The sequence below is a fragment of the Mycteria americana genome, chromosome 5 (assembly GCF_035582795.1).
Source record: "Mycteria americana isolate JAX WOST 10 ecotype Jacksonville Zoo and Gardens chromosome 5, USCA_MyAme_1.0, whole genome shotgun sequence".
NCBI classification, from domain to species: domain Eukaryota; kingdom Metazoa; phylum Chordata; class Aves; order Ciconiiformes; family Ciconiidae; genus Mycteria; species Mycteria americana.
The window spans coordinates 71675295-71693796 of NC_134369.1; the positions used below are offsets into that span (position 1 = coordinate 71675295).

At 45.6% G+C, this 18502-nt stretch overlaps 2 protein-coding genes across 9 annotated transcripts in view; both read right to left on the reverse strand.

Moving 5' to 3' along the window:
- Window positions 1-23: 23 nt before the first annotated feature.
- KLHDC2 (kelch domain containing 2) lies at window positions 24-15747 on the reverse strand. 6 transcript variants are annotated; one of them, XM_075503996.1, is made up of 15 exons: window positions 15598-15618; window positions 15104-15214; window positions 13640-13807; window positions 12712-12791; window positions 11565-11682; window positions 10081-10196; window positions 7507-7588; window positions 7335-7418; window positions 5154-5234; window positions 5007-5065; window positions 4549-4658; window positions 4006-4078; window positions 2725-2812; window positions 1418-1470; window positions 24-1120 (listed from the first exon to the last, which is right to left on the reverse strand). In XM_075503996.1, the coding sequence occupies exons 3-15, from the start codon at window positions 13793-13795 to the stop codon at window positions 997-999; spliced, it is 1224 nt and encodes a 407-aa protein (XP_075360111.1). In that variant the 5' UTR covers window positions 13796-13807; window positions 15104-15214; window positions 15598-15618; the 3' UTR covers window positions 24-996. The 6 variants fall into 6 exon arrangements, with proteins under 6 accessions (XP_075360111.1, XP_075360110.1, XP_075360113.1 ...); XM_075503995.1 differs by having other exon boundaries at window positions 15542-15614; XM_075503998.1 differs by lacking the exon at window positions 15598-15618 and adding an exon at window positions 15542-15560 and having other exon boundaries at window positions 15104-15184.
- Window positions 15748-16133: 386 nt separating this feature from the next.
- The window catches only part of KLHDC1 (kelch domain containing 1), a 34101-nt gene continuing 31732 nt past the window's right edge, over window positions 16134-18502 (reverse strand). For 2 of the 3 annotated variants that reach the window (XM_075504007.1, XM_075504006.1), the window contains 3 exons: window positions 17629-17713; window positions 17236-17288; window positions 16135-17107 (listed from right to left, as the gene is read on the reverse strand). In XM_075504007.1, the coding sequence (XP_075360122.1) occupies window positions 16933-17107; window positions 17236-17288; window positions 17629-17713 (313 nt within the window). In that variant the 3' untranslated portion in view covers window positions 16135-16932. Of the gene's footprint in view, window positions 17108-17235; window positions 17289-17628; window positions 17714-18502 lie in introns of all 3 variants that reach the window. The other variant, XM_075504008.1, reaches the window with a different exon arrangement.

Consider the following 18502-nt stretch of genomic DNA (forward strand, 5'->3'; position numbering starts at 1 on the left):
GCGCAGGAATTACAATACAGGAATTATTTTGTTCTAGAAGGCAAAGTTTTTAATTTTTTTTTTGAGGACAGCTCAAACATGATTTCACCCCTTCCCCACAGCAGCACAGCCTGTCCCTTGTCCCCGATGTCACCAGCTGGGGCTGCGGACAGACGGAGCCGAGTCAGCGAAGGCAGGCGCTGACCCATCCCGCAGCCACTCGTGGTGTACCTCCACCACGCTGAAGTCCTTCAGGCCGTTCCAGCTGTAGGTGAGCTCCACAGGGTCCTGACACAGCTGGTGACAGGCTCAAGCACTTTCAGTTACATTTCTCAGGGCAGAATATCTGCTACCCGAGGTTCACAATTGAAGTTCCACAACATAAAGAGCTCCAAAAAAACCAAACTACAAACAAGCAGAGGGTAGTGGTGCTTTAACATCGGAGGGTTTACGACAGTTTATCTGTACTGACAACGTACAATTTCCAAATCCCGTTTCTCTGACCTTAAGCATTTGTGGCAAAACGTTAAGCAGACAGTTTCCTAACACTGTAGACTAAAACAGGACTCCTCATCCGTCACAGCAATCTTCAGCCTAGACTAAAGCAACACTCCTCAACAGTCAGGGTGTGCCTCAGCGTTTCCTGCACAACCACCGAAGTCCTCAGGTCCTCGCCTAGGGACCCCCAACAGGTATTTCCACACACGCACACCCCGGCTTCTCGCTTGGGGCTGGCCCTCACACGTACTTCAAGGTGGACGAACCCAGAACTAGTTTTAGCTTAAGCACAGGATACATCTCCACTTGCATTAAATACATTTATTGCAAACATCTTTACACAAAAATAGGTTCTCTCTAGGCCATTCACATGCAACTTAAACGCAAGAAGCAACTACCTACAAGGCTACAGCTATTTCACCTATACAAGTTTAATGTTTGCCACACTTGGTAAAATTATTACATCTTCTTAGAACTGCTCATCCATGCACAGCTCGTTCAGAGATGGCTGCAGAGGGCTCAGGAGCCCGAGGTGTTGTTGCTTCCAAACCGCTGATTGACGCTGTGCAGCAAGTGCTTGGGGAGGCAATTCCAGGAACTGGCCAGCATCTCCTTAAAGCAAATGACTGCTTCGAGGCACAGCCTTGGGGACAGGGAAATGCGGCCGGTGTTAGCACGGTTTTGAACACGGGCTGCAAGGTAAGCTCATTCTTTATAGCTATTTAGTCAGGGCTTGTTCTCATCGTCAGTGCCAAACGCGTGCTTCTGAAAGGAATCTCGCTCTATCCTCTCGTAATTGGCTGCTGTTCTTTCAGCATTCTTTAGGGGAAGAAATGTTTAAGTATTTTAGGAACATAAGGAACAGGTCTGGCAGTAACCCTGTACTACTTGTCTTAGATGGCGACAGGACAGTTTAATGTTGAAGTTTCTGCTTTCTTACCTTACGAGAGATCTTGGTTGTAGAGAGAACACGAGTATTTCATTACTGTGAGCCTGGGGTGGGGAGGGAAGGAGAGAGAGAAGCAGTTTGGTTATGTGGAGTCACATTATTACAGCAGGAGCCAAACCAGCCAAGGCTCACACAAGCGGACCCTGGAAAGGCAAGCAAACGGCACGGCTTGGGGGGCTGGAGAGGCTGAGGGTGGGGAGTAGACTGGACTTCGTGTAAATCTCAAAGGCAGCAGACGAGCTGAATGCAGAATTGCTCTCCAAATCTTACAATATGGGAAGTTACGGGCACTCGGGAAACTACAGATGAATCAAAAAACAGATCTAGGGCCACTTCATACAAACAGCTGGAGGGGAGGGGGCGCACAGAGTGGCGAGGCTCACACGCTCTCCCCGGGCAGCTTCTCCTGTTGCTGTCAGACAGGGGACGGGGCTGGCTGGAGCCCCGGCCTGGCCTGGGAGGGCTAGAAGAGGCGGTCAGCACGTGTGCGTAAGTGGGGGGGCCCTGTGAGCCCCGTGTCCCAGCTCTGACCCTGGCCAATACCGGTGCTCGGGTGGAGAGAACAGGACCACCTCCGGGCAGAGTTTCCAAGTCTTCAGGGAGCCGCACTGAGGGACTTTGGACATGGGGACTGCATCAGGCTCAGCAGTCACTGGTTTTGGTTTGTTTTTGTTTTTTGTTTTTTTTTTTTTTTTTTAAATGGTTATGCCTGCTTCTTGAAGGCACGTAAACATATTATCTGCCAGAGCTGAGCTGCCGGTGCATGAAGAAGTGTTGCCCCACTCTTGTTTGCCACTCGCCCGTTCCAGCTGACACCCACTGGTTCTTACACTAGAAGCTGCTTGTTCCTGGTCTCCCTTTCCAGCCAGCTGGTGTTTTTACAGACCTTGGGACACCCCCATCCGGGCTGAAGAGCCCCTCTCTGTTCAGCCTGTTCTCACCAGGATTCCCTGTAGGCATCACAGTGAAGAAATTACTTTGGGAGGGGCTCCCTGAAAACACCCCCATGAGAAGCACAGGGCAAAGCTAAAGAAGTAGTTGGGAGGTAACAGGCTCCAAGCGAAACACGCGTGTGAGGGAAAGTAAGTCATAGTTTGTTTAAATAATGAATAATGACCTGGTTCCCAGAAAAGCATCAAAACATTTCCCCTTCAAGCTTTCTTTATGCACCTTTGTCAGTCCTCACGAGATCAGGCTGCTGACTACAAGCATTTCACGCTTGCTGGAGTGATAAGACACCACGGCTCCTGCAGGAAGGGCCGGGCTGCACAGGAAGGGAAAGCTTGAAATAAACTTACAGCTTTAGAATGGGCAAGTAAGTTGTTGGCGCAGCCCCCAAAGACGATCACCTCTCCCTCTTCGCTTGCACAAGCGGTGTGCCACAGCCTAGAAACAGAAGTCAGCACTGCATTAAACCAAAACACCCCACCCAATAATGCACGTTTAGGATTTGTATTTAAAGTTAACACATGCAAGTTTGCCCTTCCACCGGTACGCTGTAGACGTGACTAATTCAACAGGAACTTATGTTCAGAGAAAGAAAACTGGTCAGCAAACCGTGGGCTGTGTAAGGTGTCCTGGTTAGAGCGGGGCTGCAGGGCTCAGCAGCATGCTGCCTGCAAGCGCAGGCATGTGTGAAACCCACAGCGCTGTCGCTTCTGGAGGACGGCTGTAATGCACAGCCTTTATTGTGCATTACACAAACTTTATTTTCATGTCCTACCTTGCACAAACTTTATTTTCATGTCCCACTTGAGTCAAAAGACTGAACAAACACGGTCAGTCAGATTTTGTATTGCTCTCCTAAGACTTGGGGAAACAAGAAATCTCACATGTGCGTTCAGCAGCAACACGGCACTGTCCTGCTGCTCCAAAGGGGCGAGAAGCGGGTGGGGGGCAGCAGCTCAGCCTCGTTACTGCCCCAGGAAAACAGACCCCTCCTCACCCCCCCAGCAGCGAGAGCAAGGCCAAAGGGGGCAGGCCAGGAAGCATCGCTGCTTTAACTCGTTTAACCTCGGATCAGAACACTTCCCCAAACAAGATGGATCACAGTAACTCCCATGGCACGAGTGTTTTCAATGCCATACGCATGCATCACAGTAGTTTTGATGCTTTTAAATTGTAGGTCATTATCTCTAATTTACTCAGCAGGAAGACAAAAATATCCTGGGTGTGCACAGGATTAGTGACCAGCGAGGATGCTCAAAACAGTGACACCTGCCTGTGTCCAGTTTGCTGGCAGAGCAGGAACACACAGGTTCCAGTTAGCTCTTGTGCTGGCACTCGCAGCTCAGACGCTTCTGCAGCCGGGAGACCAAACCCTGAGTCCCTGTGTTTCCTGCTATTTCACAAACATCGAGCTACACGCTACCTCCAGCACCAGTCCTGCAGTGGTATTTATTCATCTGGTATTTAGCACATACATGCGATACACCTGCATTTCTGGGGCAGAAGCTAGCATTTGTATTGTTAAGAAAAATGAGTGCTGTAAAGAGGGAACGCGTGTCCTCTCTCTGACAGCCAACATGAAAAGCTTCCTCACTCTTTTTAATAAGTTTCCAGGAAAGTGTCTACCATACCTTGGTTTTTCAGAATAGTTGTGCTCAAACTGTATCCACTCGTTCTTGCTGATACAATAAATCCAAGCATCACCTGAAAACAAGCAAAACCTCAAATGCAAACAGTAATCTCTCAGTTCTTTCACATTTGCTGCAATAAACGTACTCTGGTGTAATACAGTCTATTTTTGTTCTTTAATAAATCAAGTCTTTTAGGAAAAACCCTACAAAGATTGGGGCTGGCTATTTGAAAACAGCCCTTTAGTAATGGTTTATGGGAGCGAAGTCAGAAGGGAAAGACAGAGAACTGTAAAGCTCTTACTAGCTGCAATTTGCATGAGATAGATACATTTTTAGAGCAGATTAATTTCTATAAATAATAGTGTCTCAACACACTCAGTGACTCCTACTCTGTGAAATCAGCTGTTGACCATAAGGAGTTGGATCACAAGTGCATGGAAGGAATTTGGAAAGAATTTAAGGTGACTAGGCAATAATTCAAGCTTCTGTGCACAACTGCTTAAGAACACAAAGACAACACAAAATCCTTTTGGAACGACTTACTTAATGGCTGCTTGTCAGTGGTGAATCCTCCAAAGAGAAAGAGGTGATCTGAGGAAATTGGTGTTAAAGAATGCCATGATCGGCCAACTGGGCAAATGCCTTGCGTGATTCTGTATTTCAATAAAAGCACCATAAATTACACAAGTGCTACGATAAAACACTGCTGCTCTTTTCTGCTCTGATTATTTTTCAGTTATTTGAAGGATGCAGCTTCATACTGCGCATAGCTCATGACCCAGCAGCAAGTGTAACTGCTTTAGACACAGTAAAAGAATTTTGCTCATATCAATCCTTAAAAAAGCCTGACAGCAAGAGTCAGCAACTGATCAGGAGGATCCGTTCTACCCGAGTTTACTTACTTGCTGGAGTTTACCAAGTTTCACTAGAATGATTAGAAGTGAATAAATGGCATCTTCATACTGCTTTACAAACAAAAGAACTCAAGTTTTAGTACCTACATTTCATTCCACTCCCACGTATCCAAATTCAGATAGTAAAGATCATTCATTCTGGACTCCTACAATAAAGCAGAGCATGGCTGAAATACTGCATTTAGGTTTAGTTTAGGTTTCAGTAACACATCGTTAAACTGGGCTGGGGCTTACTCTGTATCTGCCACCAAACACGTAGCCTCTGTTCCCAACTGTAGCACAGGCGTGAGCTGCTCGCGGTGATGGAGTTTTACCCTGGGAAAAGAAAACGTGAAATAAGAAGGTAAGTTTATTTGATACATTAACAAAAGGAAGAAAATGCCATTTCACCAGAAACCTGCAGCAGATCAAGTGAAGAGGAGCTGGGCTGAAGATGCCCATTGCACACACGAAGCAGCACGGCTACGGCCACACCAGGCACGCCGGGAGGTGCGGTGCGGCAGGAGACACGGTGGGGCAGGGGCCCTCTCAGGCCTCCCAGGAGAGCTCACCCGGACATCACACTCAGGGCAAAGCAAGGTCTCACAGTTCCACAACTCGGTCACCCGAGGAGATGAAAAGCTGAACTAAAGTCAGATTTAAGGCCGACAAGGAACAGAGAGTGAAAAACATCCAGTAAGTCTTTCTGTGCGCAGACACTTGCTTTCTTTGATGGATGGAAGACCAGAAAACTCATTAAAAATGGGATTTTTTTTTCCCCCCTCTTTAAGCGTCAAGGTATAAATTTTGCTTTTAGAAGAGGGTTCAGACAGTCACAGAAGACCTCAGACTGTAAATGAGACAGTGACGTAATAAATCTTTACACAGTATTTTTCTTGAGTTACTTCTGAAATATTTGAGATCTGTATGTAGTAACACAAAGCAATTCTTTGGTAATCTGAATAGGGAGTTACTTATCTCAAATTTAATTTCCTCCAATTCTCTGGCAATATCACTGCATTTGCCTGTTCCTGAATACTTCTGGGACACTTCAAGTGGTGTAGATTTGCAATTACGGAGTGTTTCGTTTTGTTTTGACCACAATTCAGCACCCAAGTGAAATGTACCAAACGGTCACGTTACAGTGAGGAGGACAGGGAACCATTTCGTTTTCCTGAGCTCCCCATGAGCACGATGCCACTGAAGCATGAAAGCAAGCAAGTCAGCAGGAAAAAAGATGAAGAGAGAAAGACAGATCAAATAAAAGTTTCCCATTTTCGGAGAGGAGAGAGGACCTAGGTAAATGAATGGTTTAAATTCAGTGTAAATGGCCTCAAGAATGCTACTGAATAGGCAGCAGGTAATTTTTATTCTGAGGGGATGTTTCCAAGGCTAGTTCTACCAACAGTGTTTCAAACCCCTCTCTTAACAGTCTTTCTCCTGCAAGCATGTTGTAGGTAAGACTGCAAACACAAGCTAATGACACCTCCCGGAGTCCATATGTAGGAGAGAAATTAACAGTCCCACTTTGCTGGCAAGAGAGCAAAGTGCAGGGAATTAAGAGCGCTCGCTCAGGAAGCGCGAGAAGGGAAGGGAGCCCTGGTCACACAGTCCTAAGCTTTAGCTCCTGGCCGGGTTTCCTCCCCTGGCTGGATCAGACAGACTGCATGTCCCAGGAGGGAAGCCAGAAGAGCAGAAACCAGCAGTGAGCAGACGCAGTGCTTCCTGCCAGCCACAGCTAGAGCGAGCGGCCTGTGAATCATCCCATGGAGAAAACAAACTTAGCAAGCACCACTGAGACCCGATCAGCTCCACACGGTCCATTTGTGGAGTCCCAGTCTCATGATCTCATTTCTCATCACGTCCTCCTGCTATCTAGCACGAGGTATGTCAGAGAGCTCTTCCATCTTTTCTAACTCCTGCCATTTAGGGACTGGTTTACATCCCGAAGAAGGCCGGATCACAGGGCACCTGGCAACTAAACGCTTGGCAATTAAAGACTGGTGACATCTAAACAAGGCTGCAGGGTGGAGCAGGAAAGTAGAAAAATGTATTTTGGGTGAGATTCCGTACTTCTTGCTTGCAAACAGTTAACCACATCTTCTAAGATAATGCCAGGGAGATACAGACTAGAGATAGGAGCCCCGAAGAGATGCAGCAGGTTAAGACAGCTTCGTACTGCAAGTTAACGGAGCGCACAGCCAGGCACGGAACATCTGCGGCCCAAAGCCACTGCTGCTGGGACAGGCCACTACTAACCCCGCACAGCTATGCGAGGAGGCCATTTTATCAGCACCCTCTTCTAACTTGACACAAAATAAAGCGGTGAACCCAGGCCTAGCTTATTTTCATAGGATGCTACAAGAGATATGGCACATAGTGCAGGTATTTCTTAAGAGCTATAACTTAAATAACTGACATAAGACTAATAATTACCGTAGTTATAGGCTGGCTCCAAGTAAAAGTTTCAGTGTCCAGAACATGCACGTGGTCATTCCACCCTCTAGGAAGACCTGAATTCTTTAAAAATATTAAATAAACAACAATTTTTAATAAGCACTAATTAAATATTAAAGTTTAAATAGAAATTACTTCCAGGTTTACTTACCCAAAAAGAGGTTTCATCAAATTCAAAAGTCCCCCGTTGTTTCCCTTCAGGAAAATAACCATAGCCTCCAAAAAATATTAGCCTGAAACAAAACATGCATCAAGATCTGTTAGAAATGCTAGCACATCTGTTGCTACAAATTAAAGTTCTCTAAAGGCTGTGCTCAAACAGAAGACAGGAAAACCAGGGAAGCTCCTTTGGCTTCATTACTTCCAATATGTCTACAACACAAGTTTTCCAGGTGTGGGGCCCTGTTTCTTGCCTAATCGACCCTACCACCCACATTAAATCCCTCTGTAGCTGTTTCCCAGGCCTCAGGCGTCCAAGCTTCGCTCCAGTTCCAAATGTGTGTGGCTACCAGGCCTGCTGCCTGGTCGCTGCGCTTCAGCCTTTGCTATTGGAGCTCCCACACAGCGGCTACAGGTGTTTATTCCCCCAGTTTCCTGCCTCCACCCTTTCCAAGCCCTCTGCCTGTTTTCCCTGAGCCCAAAATGTTCACAGACACTCCTGTAAGAAGCAAAGTGGAAGCATTACAACTTGGGCACGGTCACTGTGGAGTTGTGCGCTAGGCGAGGCAGGGCAGGAGGAAACCATGGGACTCTACATGCAGCAGACCCTCTACCAATGAAGCTGCCTGGGAAGGTTTTAGTTTTGGGGGAGGAAGACATTTTCCTTTGCACTTGCTGCATTTTGTTTCAAAGCCTGAAGAACAGTTACTATGAGCAGTCACTCATCTGTTTTTATTGTTCTTTTTGTTTTTTAAAATGTAATTTACCTTTAAGTTTCAGGTTTGGGTTTTAGCACATATTAGAAAATCATGGCATGGTTTTGCCAGAAATTCTTACTGAATTATGAAGTAACAGAAAACAATCTACCCTAGCTAACTAAATACCCACAACTCCAGTCTTGCACAGATTTACATCTAAACTGATCATATCAAGTATCATAACAGTAAGCTTTCTCTCCACCTCAAGAATCTGAAAACTAGCACCATGGGCAATTTCTTATCTTTCATGAGTCTGTGCAGCAAATCTCACTGCAAATACCGTAACAGTGGGCTTTCTCTCCACACAATGGACAAAGCAGCACAGTCACTGTAGTGTTATACACGAAAATCACAGTACATGGTTCAAACACAAGGACACACGGCATCCCTGATGTCCTCTACCTCGGTAGAGCCAGAGACGATACAGTCAAGACCAGTTGTGCTAACAGGCAGAAGATGGCTGTGCTGTCCGGGTAAGGTTTTGTAGGCAACAGCTTAAACCCCTACCCTGACATGAGAAGACAGTAAGAACCTGTAACCCTTGCCAGCTGTGACCAAAGAACTAGAGGCCCCTGACTGTCACCTCATATTTGCATCAGACCTCCTCAGCCCCTGGCATCACGTACCCCAGCAGCACCACCCACGCCGGGCGCCTGGCCCACAGCCGGCGGAGAGAGCCCTGCTCCGCGGGGATCAGCCCTTCCAGCCTCTCCTGCAAGGGGACAATTCTGGCCGTGCAAGGTGTCACCTGTGCCAGAGCATTTTGGAGTTCTCTTCTCTGGAAGCCAGGAACCCTCTGAGAAACCAGCCCTGGACAGATGCTCCAAGAAGAGAGCCAAAAGCCCCTGACCTCCCCTGCAATAATTCCCTTCCATCCCCAATGTCCTGAGCAGCTGGAATACAGCAAGCTTGTGGAAGCAGGAGACCAGCTACCTACAACAGGGGCTTTCCCCAGTCTATCCTCCAGTGCTGGAAGGCTGGAACAATCTCATCACACAGCTCCCTGCTTCGGGGACTAGCACTACAGTAACTGAACAGGGGAGGAGGGTGCAAGGCAACAACGATGTTTTGCACGTCAACTCATCTGGCTTCAACACCTTCTCCTTGTCTTCCTCATCTTTTCCGAGGTTTGCAATGCCAAAAGGCCTTCTGGCAGCTCTGGGACACTACCCCAACACATTAAATCAGATAACATCAACAGCAGTTCATCTAACATGTTCCTTGTTTTGTGTAACCAGCACAAACCACACCGAATTAAGCATGTGCATTGCTGAAAAAGCCACACACAATTTTAAGATTAAAATGGCTTCCTGCTCGTCAACTATCAAAGAAACGCGAGCTGTCCCACAAGACATGGCCAAAAGACTGCATTTTCGGGATACGGGGAATCCTAGAACAGGCTTCTGTGAAGGATAATTCCTGATGCAATTGCCAAGAGGAATGACGCTGATACAAGTAACCACGATGTGGTGTCTTTAAAGCGATGTACTGAGAACGCACCGTGGAAGATTTGCCTGTAATGTGCCTACATTTTGGACTGTGACTCACACAGATACTTTGCAGCTTACATATACCCAAACTGGGAGTGAGATTTTTCGTTCATCAACCGTTAAAGGACGGGAACAGTTTTAAAAGGCTGGCTGGAGAAGAAATCCAGCACCTTCCTGAAGCACGTATGTGCTGCAGACAAGAAGTCCTTCTGCAGCTCTTGTTCAAACAAACAGACACAACAATGACAAGACTAAGAGTAATTAAAAGCAAACACACGCGCAAGGATAGCTGTGCTGACTTCGTTGCTGGAGCCTTACTTGTTTTTGTAAACCCAAACGCCAAGTTTGTCCTTTGATGAAGGGGGTACCCCCTGACACTCTACTCTGACCCACTGCAGCACTTTGTCCGTGGATCTGGAATTTAACATGTAGAACTGTAGAAAATAAAAAGATTTTTTTTACCCACACAGTTAGCTTAAAGCTTAAGTCTGACTGATGTTAAAATACTAACTTTTAATTAGCATGTATTGGTACAGAAATACTTTAAAAGTTCTTTCCCCAGCTGCACAGTGCACTGACAATGTTTGGAACAAAATATGGATCCAAAGATCCTTATCTTGTTGCAGACTCAAGCTCCAAACACTTTTTTACAAAAGTAACAGAACTATGGACATTGGGTTACCATCCAAAAGCTGAAATGGCATACAATGAAGGTGTGTACAAAGTCACAATTGTCTTACAATAAAAAAAAAAAATCTGTTAAAAAAAGTGGTTTTTTACAGTATCATCCCTTCTCTGCGTGTTACATCATTTTCACCTGGAGAGAAATAGCTGATACACGTATATAAACTAACTGAAATGTAAGAATACCACAGCAGGAAGGAAGCAAGTCATACTTTATAAGTGTAGTTTGTTTCAGCCTGTTTGCAAGCATTGTGTCAAGCTACTTTCAGTTTATATTTAAGAGCAAGGCCAAAAAAAACGTTTAATTTGAACCACACTTCCAGAACATGAGAAAATGTTATCAGAGACTCCAGAGAAGAATAACATTTGAAACAACTACGGAGCAGTTAACAAATCACCTCCTGATATTATTTCAGTGAACTCTGGGAATTCCCATCGTTCAAAAGAAGCAATCTCAAAAGCACCAATGCAATACAATTTATAGGGTGAATTGCTCAAGGACAACTGCAACCAAAACAAGTAATAGGTCATGGTGTTTCTTCAGTGGTGTAAAGGTACCAGAGTACAATCATCATGTGAAATGACGCAGAGCCGAAGGCTGTTTTACAAATGTCACGTTATCTGACCTGTTGCAGAGAAATTAATACACTGAACTGGTAAAAGTCAGCCAGCTAATCACCTGCATGGAAAAAAAATCCAAGCGGTAAGCACTGTATTTTGTTAGTCAAAACTTCTTAGGCAAGCACAAAAAGAACACGGCTTCAATTAGTTCACATCTGGGGAAGCCGCTGACAGGATGAGAAAGCTGGTTATCTGCTTCCAAGAACCAGAGATATAGCCAGCAGATGAAAATATTACACTGCCGAAGCCATGGAGGGCACAGTGACTGGATACACGCTCAGCATCCCCCGTTATTAACATTTAAGCTCTGTAACAAGATCCAACCTGGCCAGTCATTCAGAAGAAAATGTTTCCTTGATTTGTTAAGATTATACATTTCTTGCTTTGGATGGGTTTTAGTTAACTGAAAAGGCTGCCCCTAGTTTATAAAAAATGGGAGCAAAAGCTAATGAGGAGAAACTTATTAGTGAGGAGGGGTTTACCTTTAAATTACTAACCTTGTTTGTATTGCCACGTGCATGATGTCCTCCAAATAGGTACACCACTCTGTCTACACACACGGCACAACTTCCAGACATGGAAGGTGGAACATCTCCCTCTGTTTTACTCTTCTTCCTAGAAGCACAGTTTAAAGTATTTTATCTGACAAAAACGAATGATAATGATTTTATCTGGAGTGGAATTTTATAACACTACCAGTATGTTTTTAATTACGATAGGTCATTGTGGACCATTCAGTTATGAGTTCTTCACACTCTTGCAGGTTTAACAATTTACAATACTATCCTGGCATGACAGAGCGGGGTGGGGAAAAGGCAAGTTAATTAATACATGTTTTGTGGGGGAGGAATCCCGTCTGCCCAGTTCAGGAGTTTGGTGCACCTTTCACGTTCAAAATCCCAGAACGATCCTCAGGCAAAGAGAATGCACCTATCTAAACTGAAGGGCTCTGCCTCCCTACTGGATTTTTAATGTTTGTAAACATTACAACCACAAAGATGAGCTTTCAGCCCATGTCCAAGGCTCTCCCTAACCACAGCGAGGACTGGAAGCACTGCTGAAATTGCACTTTCTGCAAAGCGCTGAGGGGACTTGGCTTTGCAGCGCAAGGCCTGAGCTAGCTACTGAATTGGAGCGCTGGGTCCCCTTCTCTTGCACCATCAGGCACGCAGGTTTCACACAACTTCCAGGCTCCCAATGATCTAAGACGACACAGTAGTTTCTTTGGCTACATCAACATTTAAAAACAACTTCTTAAAAGGACAACAAATTAAAAACTCAGTACAGGTTCCCTCACCAATGTACCACTGTAATCAAAAAGTGGTACAAATACAGTTTTCAGGTGCTACATCCTATACCAGGCATCCCCAAACACTTCACATTGTTGATCACATACTCCTGTACAAGCTGCCTGTCTGAGCTCCATTTCCTACTTCACCCTGTGAAAACATATTTGTTGTTTTCACAGAAAAAAAAAAATTTGGAACTATTTTACACATTGATGCAACAGTTTGGTAGGTGGGAACAAAGAGATCAGGGAATTCTCCCTCTGTTCACAGACCCTCAGCATGTTTTCTATACCAATTTAAGAATTTATCTTTTTTTTCCCCAAAAAACAACAATTCAGTTAATTATTTACTGTACCATCTTCCAGTTTCCATGTTGTAGATCCATATTTCATCTCTAGGCAGATAGAAGTCATAAAATCCCCTAACTTGGCCATTCTGCAGAACAGGTCAGAAAAGAAAAAGCAACGTCAGCAGGATGCTTGACATACTGAATTACAGACTCCTGCGAAGGTTTACACCTCCTCAGAGATCCAGTCATGGAACAGAAAACAGCAGCAGTGCCTGCCACGCTCCTGTACCTCCCACCTGCACAGCAGCCCTCGGGGAGCAGGTATCAGCCTATTTTAGCTTCTGCTGGGGACCAGACAAGTTCCCAGCAGAGCCAGAGACTGGGGTAAATGGAAGTTAAACCTCCTTTTCATAGCCCAAGCAGGATATCTAGGGTGCATAAATGAGCCAAAATTTCCTTTTTAGTTCCCCCACCCCCTGCATGACTCCACCAGAACAATACACCAAAGCTTTGTCTTGAGCTACCAATTATTTACCGAGTTCGTTGACAATTCATCCTCATTCCTGTCAAAATTGTAAAATGACTTGGTTCTGCTTGCAGTACACACATACCCCAGTGTGATAAATAACCAACCCATGATCATTAACACGCAATATATAGTTGTGCTGATAATGCTGTAAATAAAAGCACTGTTTCGCACAGTGTGCATTTCAAATCAGAGAGTATTTCCTTCTCTTCCAACAGACACGTGAGCTGACAAAGGCAAACAACACCCTGCATCCCACAGAAGTTATCGGTTTGCCAAGATCTGCATTAAACACTCACGATTTATTTCAATATTTCAAAACTCTTAAATGTCATATTCTAATTTGACAACTGGAGCTTTTCTTTTTCGGGGGAGGGATAATTTTACAGAGTCACTCCCAAACTAATAGAATGTAATTACCAGCAGCAGGGGTGGCAGAAGGCTTACTTAACAAGGAGAACAGCGTACCTTATAGCCTCCCCAGACATACATGCAGCGTCCATCAGTGACTGCCACGTGCCCGCTGCGCTCCGCAGGGCTATCATTCCCCAGCTGCTCAAAGCTGTCCTCAGCTGGAGCCGGGAGCTCTTCATCTGCCTGCAGGTCTTCGTTATCATCGGCCATTTCGATACAGTGCTACGTGCACAGAATAACACATAGTATGGAGCTTTGAAAACCATCAGGGGAACCACCAGAGGATAAAAACCAGAGAAACTACACACTGTTGTTTCTTTTGCAATGATGTTTCAGTGCAGGAAGTTATCCCATCAGTCAAGAAAGTTTCAGATGGGGATTCCTCAGTTGTGCGTAATTTCTAATTGTTTCAGTTTCCAACTTAAGCCAAGGTCTCTATCTTTTTTGGAAAAAATCACACTTATCTATAAATACATCAACTGATGACCAAAAAACCAACCCACAACGGAATAAATTTGAAAGCTTTGCCTACAGTATGGTTTTCATGAAAGTGAAAACTCCCGCAGCTTTTCAGGCAAAGTCCCTTTGGGCTGCCTAAGCCAAGTCTCCCCCACACAAAGCTTCCCATAGCTGTTAAACGCAGGACACGTTACCTATGCTAACAAAAACCCCACAAAACAAAGCCCCTCGCCCCATATCATGCTGGCATGCAGAAGGCCAAAACTGAGCGTGTCCTGGAAAGACAACAACTACGCGCACCCAGCCTACGGCTCCTGAGCACTGTGCAGCTTAGGGGTTAGAGCAGCCTCCACGCCAGGGCTTTGGTACATGAGGAGCCCCAGGGCCATGCTGTCACTGGGGTCACTGGTAATTCAAAGCCCCAGCTGTGGGAGGAATCAAGCCAGGAGGAGACGCTGAAGTCAGCCCTGCCAGGTCATCCGGGAAGCTGTCTGCACCCTCTGCCTCAGCCTCTAATGGAGCAGGGGGACCCCTGACACGCCAAAGTCACCTTCCATTTAGGAGCCACTCCCAAGTCCCCTTCTGCTTTAGCTTTCCTGCAGCCATGAGCTGAAACCATTGCCACACAAAGATTTTCAGACGCAGATCAAAAGGCCAGGGAAGCTGGACAGTCCAGACAATGGTTTTGTGCAACCAGGCAAAGCGAGAGACGTGAAAAGGACCTTACCGAGACTATCAAAGCCTGCGCTCACACAAAATCCACGACACCTACGCCACTCCTGACAGACTTTTGTTTAATTTGCATTGCTCCAATGATGGAGACACTACACCACCTTCGGTGGTTTATTTTTGAGCTTTAATTATGCTTTAAATTAGAAAGCCTTACTCACACCTCAATGAAATCTGTCTGCTTCAAGTTAACCTGATTTTTACTGACCTCTTCCTAGTGATCAGCATTCTTTAATTATTTTTTTTTTAACAACCTAAGACACAATGGACAACTTCTGTCCCCCTTTAGCAATTTTTCAGTCTCATACTGAAACACTTCCCACAACTCACTGCAATTCCCAATTCTCTACGGCTCTGCCTTGGCTGTCCACATCCCTGACGACACCGCGACTAGCCAGACGCGGTCTCCTCCTGTGCTGAGGCAGGCCCGATAAATCTTATCTGTCGGGACATACCCATAACACACGACCCAGCCTGCAGCAGCCGCACCGTGCTGAGCAACGCGCCATCACCGCACTTACTGGACCCGTTAACAACCCCCCGGCCCTCCCCGCTTTCTGTCAAGGTTTGACACCCCCCCCCGCCCCATGCCCCACAGCGCGCAGCCCCCTCGCCGCCCGCTCCTCGCTCCGGCCTCCCCCCCGCCTCAGTCCCCCCGCGCCGCCTCTGCCCCCAGAGCCGCGCTCCAGAGCCCGCCGGCGCCCTGCCGACCCGCCTCCCCTCCGATCCCCGGGGTCCAGTCCCGTCCCCCCAGGGCCCGGGCCCTACCGCGGCGGCGGGGCTGCGGGCCGGACGGCGCGGCGGCCCCCTCCTCCCTCCCTCACCTCAGCGGGCCGCGCAGCGTCAACATCCGCCGCGGGCGGCCGCTTCCGGCAGCGCCGCGCAGGCGCCGCCCCGCCCCGCCGCTGCCCGGGGAGGCGGGAGCGGGGCCGGGGAGCGGGGCTCTCCCTCCGGTCGCTGCCGAGGCGGCCCTAGGGCGGGGAGCCGAGGCGCAACAGCCGGCCTGCAGCGACAGCACCGCCTGGGAGCGAGGCAGGTGTGGGGGCCGGGGACTGCCGGGCTGGGCGGCGAGGTTCCCGCCGCCGGCAGGCAGTTCTGGCACCGACCGGGCGCGGGTGTCTCTTTGTGAAGAGAAAGCCGCGTTAAGCGGGAGAGGACAGCTGCTCGGTTAAAAAAAAGCCACCGGACTAATACAAAATGGTTGCTTAAAGTTTAGCACGTATAAAGTTATGGCTCTGCCACAACACCCCATCACAAAACTTCCCTTTATGATATAAATTTGCTCCAAAAACTCCTTTCCCGATTAAGTTTTGCAGATTGTGAAAATGTCAAAAAGTAGTCAAAATTGGTCTCGATTCAACTCTATAAAATTTTAATGACTGCGGTCCTGTTAACTAAATATTTGAAACCAAAATAGCCAGTACTACATATGCTCTTTTTAAACAATAAATAAGCATTTTTTTAAACAAGAATTAAATAGAAACTTTACACATCCAAAGTACAATATACAACCTATTTCAAAAAGGACTCCTTGATTACAGAAACATAATAAAACCATATTACAAACAGCATGTAAGCTTTCCTATACAAACGGTAACTTCTTCTCCAAGTTCCACGGTTAGCTTACTGATTTTCCTACTTCGAGTAAGACGTCTGGGCTCCATCGTTGGACTAGACGACGGTCAGATGAAAGGGTCTGGTGGAATCAAATCATGAGGTTCGGTGGTGTTAGCAAATTAGTCGCCTTTCTCAAGACTGACAAGTGTGAACCTTCCAACGATACTGTGTTGGACTACTTTTACCTTGTCAGAAAGGCTGACGCGATAAGGCTGTAGCAAGATTTTAGGCTTAAGCCGTTATGTTATCCAATGGAAACCATTTTGTATCATCTGTCACCTTCAAAAAGAACAAGTTGTATGGACTGTCTCATTAAGACCACAACAGCAGAAGTTAACAATATATACAAATGAAGTTTTATCAGTTTTCTATAATGCAGAAAACAAAAGAGACTTCCATAAAAAGGATTTCTTTGTTCTCAAACTTCACTTAGAAACTCAGCTTAACATACAGTTGTTCTGTAGCATTAGGAAAGTTCACTAACAAAAGACTTTGCTGTACACCGTAAGTAAAGCAAAGTGTTCAAGTTTCGTTGCCATTGTTCATGTGGTATTTAGTTGACTTTGTCTTTCGGTTTCAGCTTTCCTCTCTTGCCGGTGGTTAACTGCAGCCCAGAAGGTTATTTTTTTCAGCACCTGCTGCAAAAGTTTCGAGGGCAAGCATGGTATTTGATTCTTTAAGAGAGCTGCATTTTTACCGATGCAGTCAAGACACAACCTGAAGAAGGAGGGGTTGGGGGGAAAAAGAGAAAGATTTAAGTAAAAGGTCTGTAATCTAGAGACCCTAAAAAGCGCAGTGCCATAACGATTCACACCAGACTCCTTGTGCCAATAACCTCAACTCACCTGAGGAGTGAATAAGGTTGAGTCTGAAATATCAACAAGTCACTGCAGTGACCCTGATCAACAGAAAAAAAGAACCATTAAAATGACAAACAGCTTATCTCAGAAATACTGCTACTTCCTAGATTAATGGCACGTGTATTACCACATGCATAATTTAAAACTGAGAATACTTAAATAATTATTTATTAAGAAACTGAATAACAACTTCCTTTTTATGAGCCTAACAAGGGTAGGAAAAAACCCTCATAAATTACTTTCCAAGAACACCTAAGGTCACATCTCACAACACCATATGATATGAATGAACCCAATAGTATCAGCAATTGTATTGTCTTTATTTTATTTCAGTTTTAATTATTATAGTGCTAGGATTTCACTATTCAGTTTACTGACTGTGTCCATGAAATGCAAGTCGTCTTTGCTTCCACCAAACACCATCACTTCTCCTTCTTTTCCAAGGCAGGCTGTATGCCACAATCTAGAAATAAAGTTATAAATAGAATTAGTGACCAAGCAACAACAAGCAGTTGTGTTATCAGCAAAACAAATCTAAACATGGAATGTTTTTAAGGGTTTCAGAGAAGCAGTACGTTTCCTTGCATTTTAACCTCTGCACCTCACGTAGGCTCTCCTCCATTCTTCATGGTCAAGTTTATTTTCAAAAGACCCTTTCGCTATAAGGACACAAGTTCCTTTTAACTACAACGGAAAGGTCACTGTTCTAATCCTGTGATTCTGCTACTTACACACAGAGCCTTGAAGTCTTACGGGCCTCACTGCTTACCCAGAAGAATTTTAAAATTTTAAGTAATGTACTTTACAAGTTGCTCTGTGAGCTGCAGAAACAATAAAGCCTGTTCTTTATCAGCTTGTGTCTCAAGGCAGACCCTCCGTTCTCAGGGAAGAATGGAGAATAAGCACTGGGTGCTCACTGGAGCGAAGCAATTACAAGAGTCTCTCTTCTCTGTTTGGCCATTTATTTGCACAGAGTATGTTGGGACTTAGTGTCTCTGAGCTTCCTACTTCTCTGTCAAATAGTACTGAAATGGGTCAATCGATTTGAAACGTACAGGGGCAGGAGAGGCAGCCATGCATGCACAGAGCACAAGAACGTAACCCTTACTTCTTGGGAAACCAAGACAAAAGACATAATTTCAAAAAGTCTTCAGAGGTAAAAAAAAAAATACCTTAAAATACAATATTACTCATTTCTTTAACAATATAAAAGGAGAGAGCAATGTGACTATCCATCTCATGAGAATTTTGC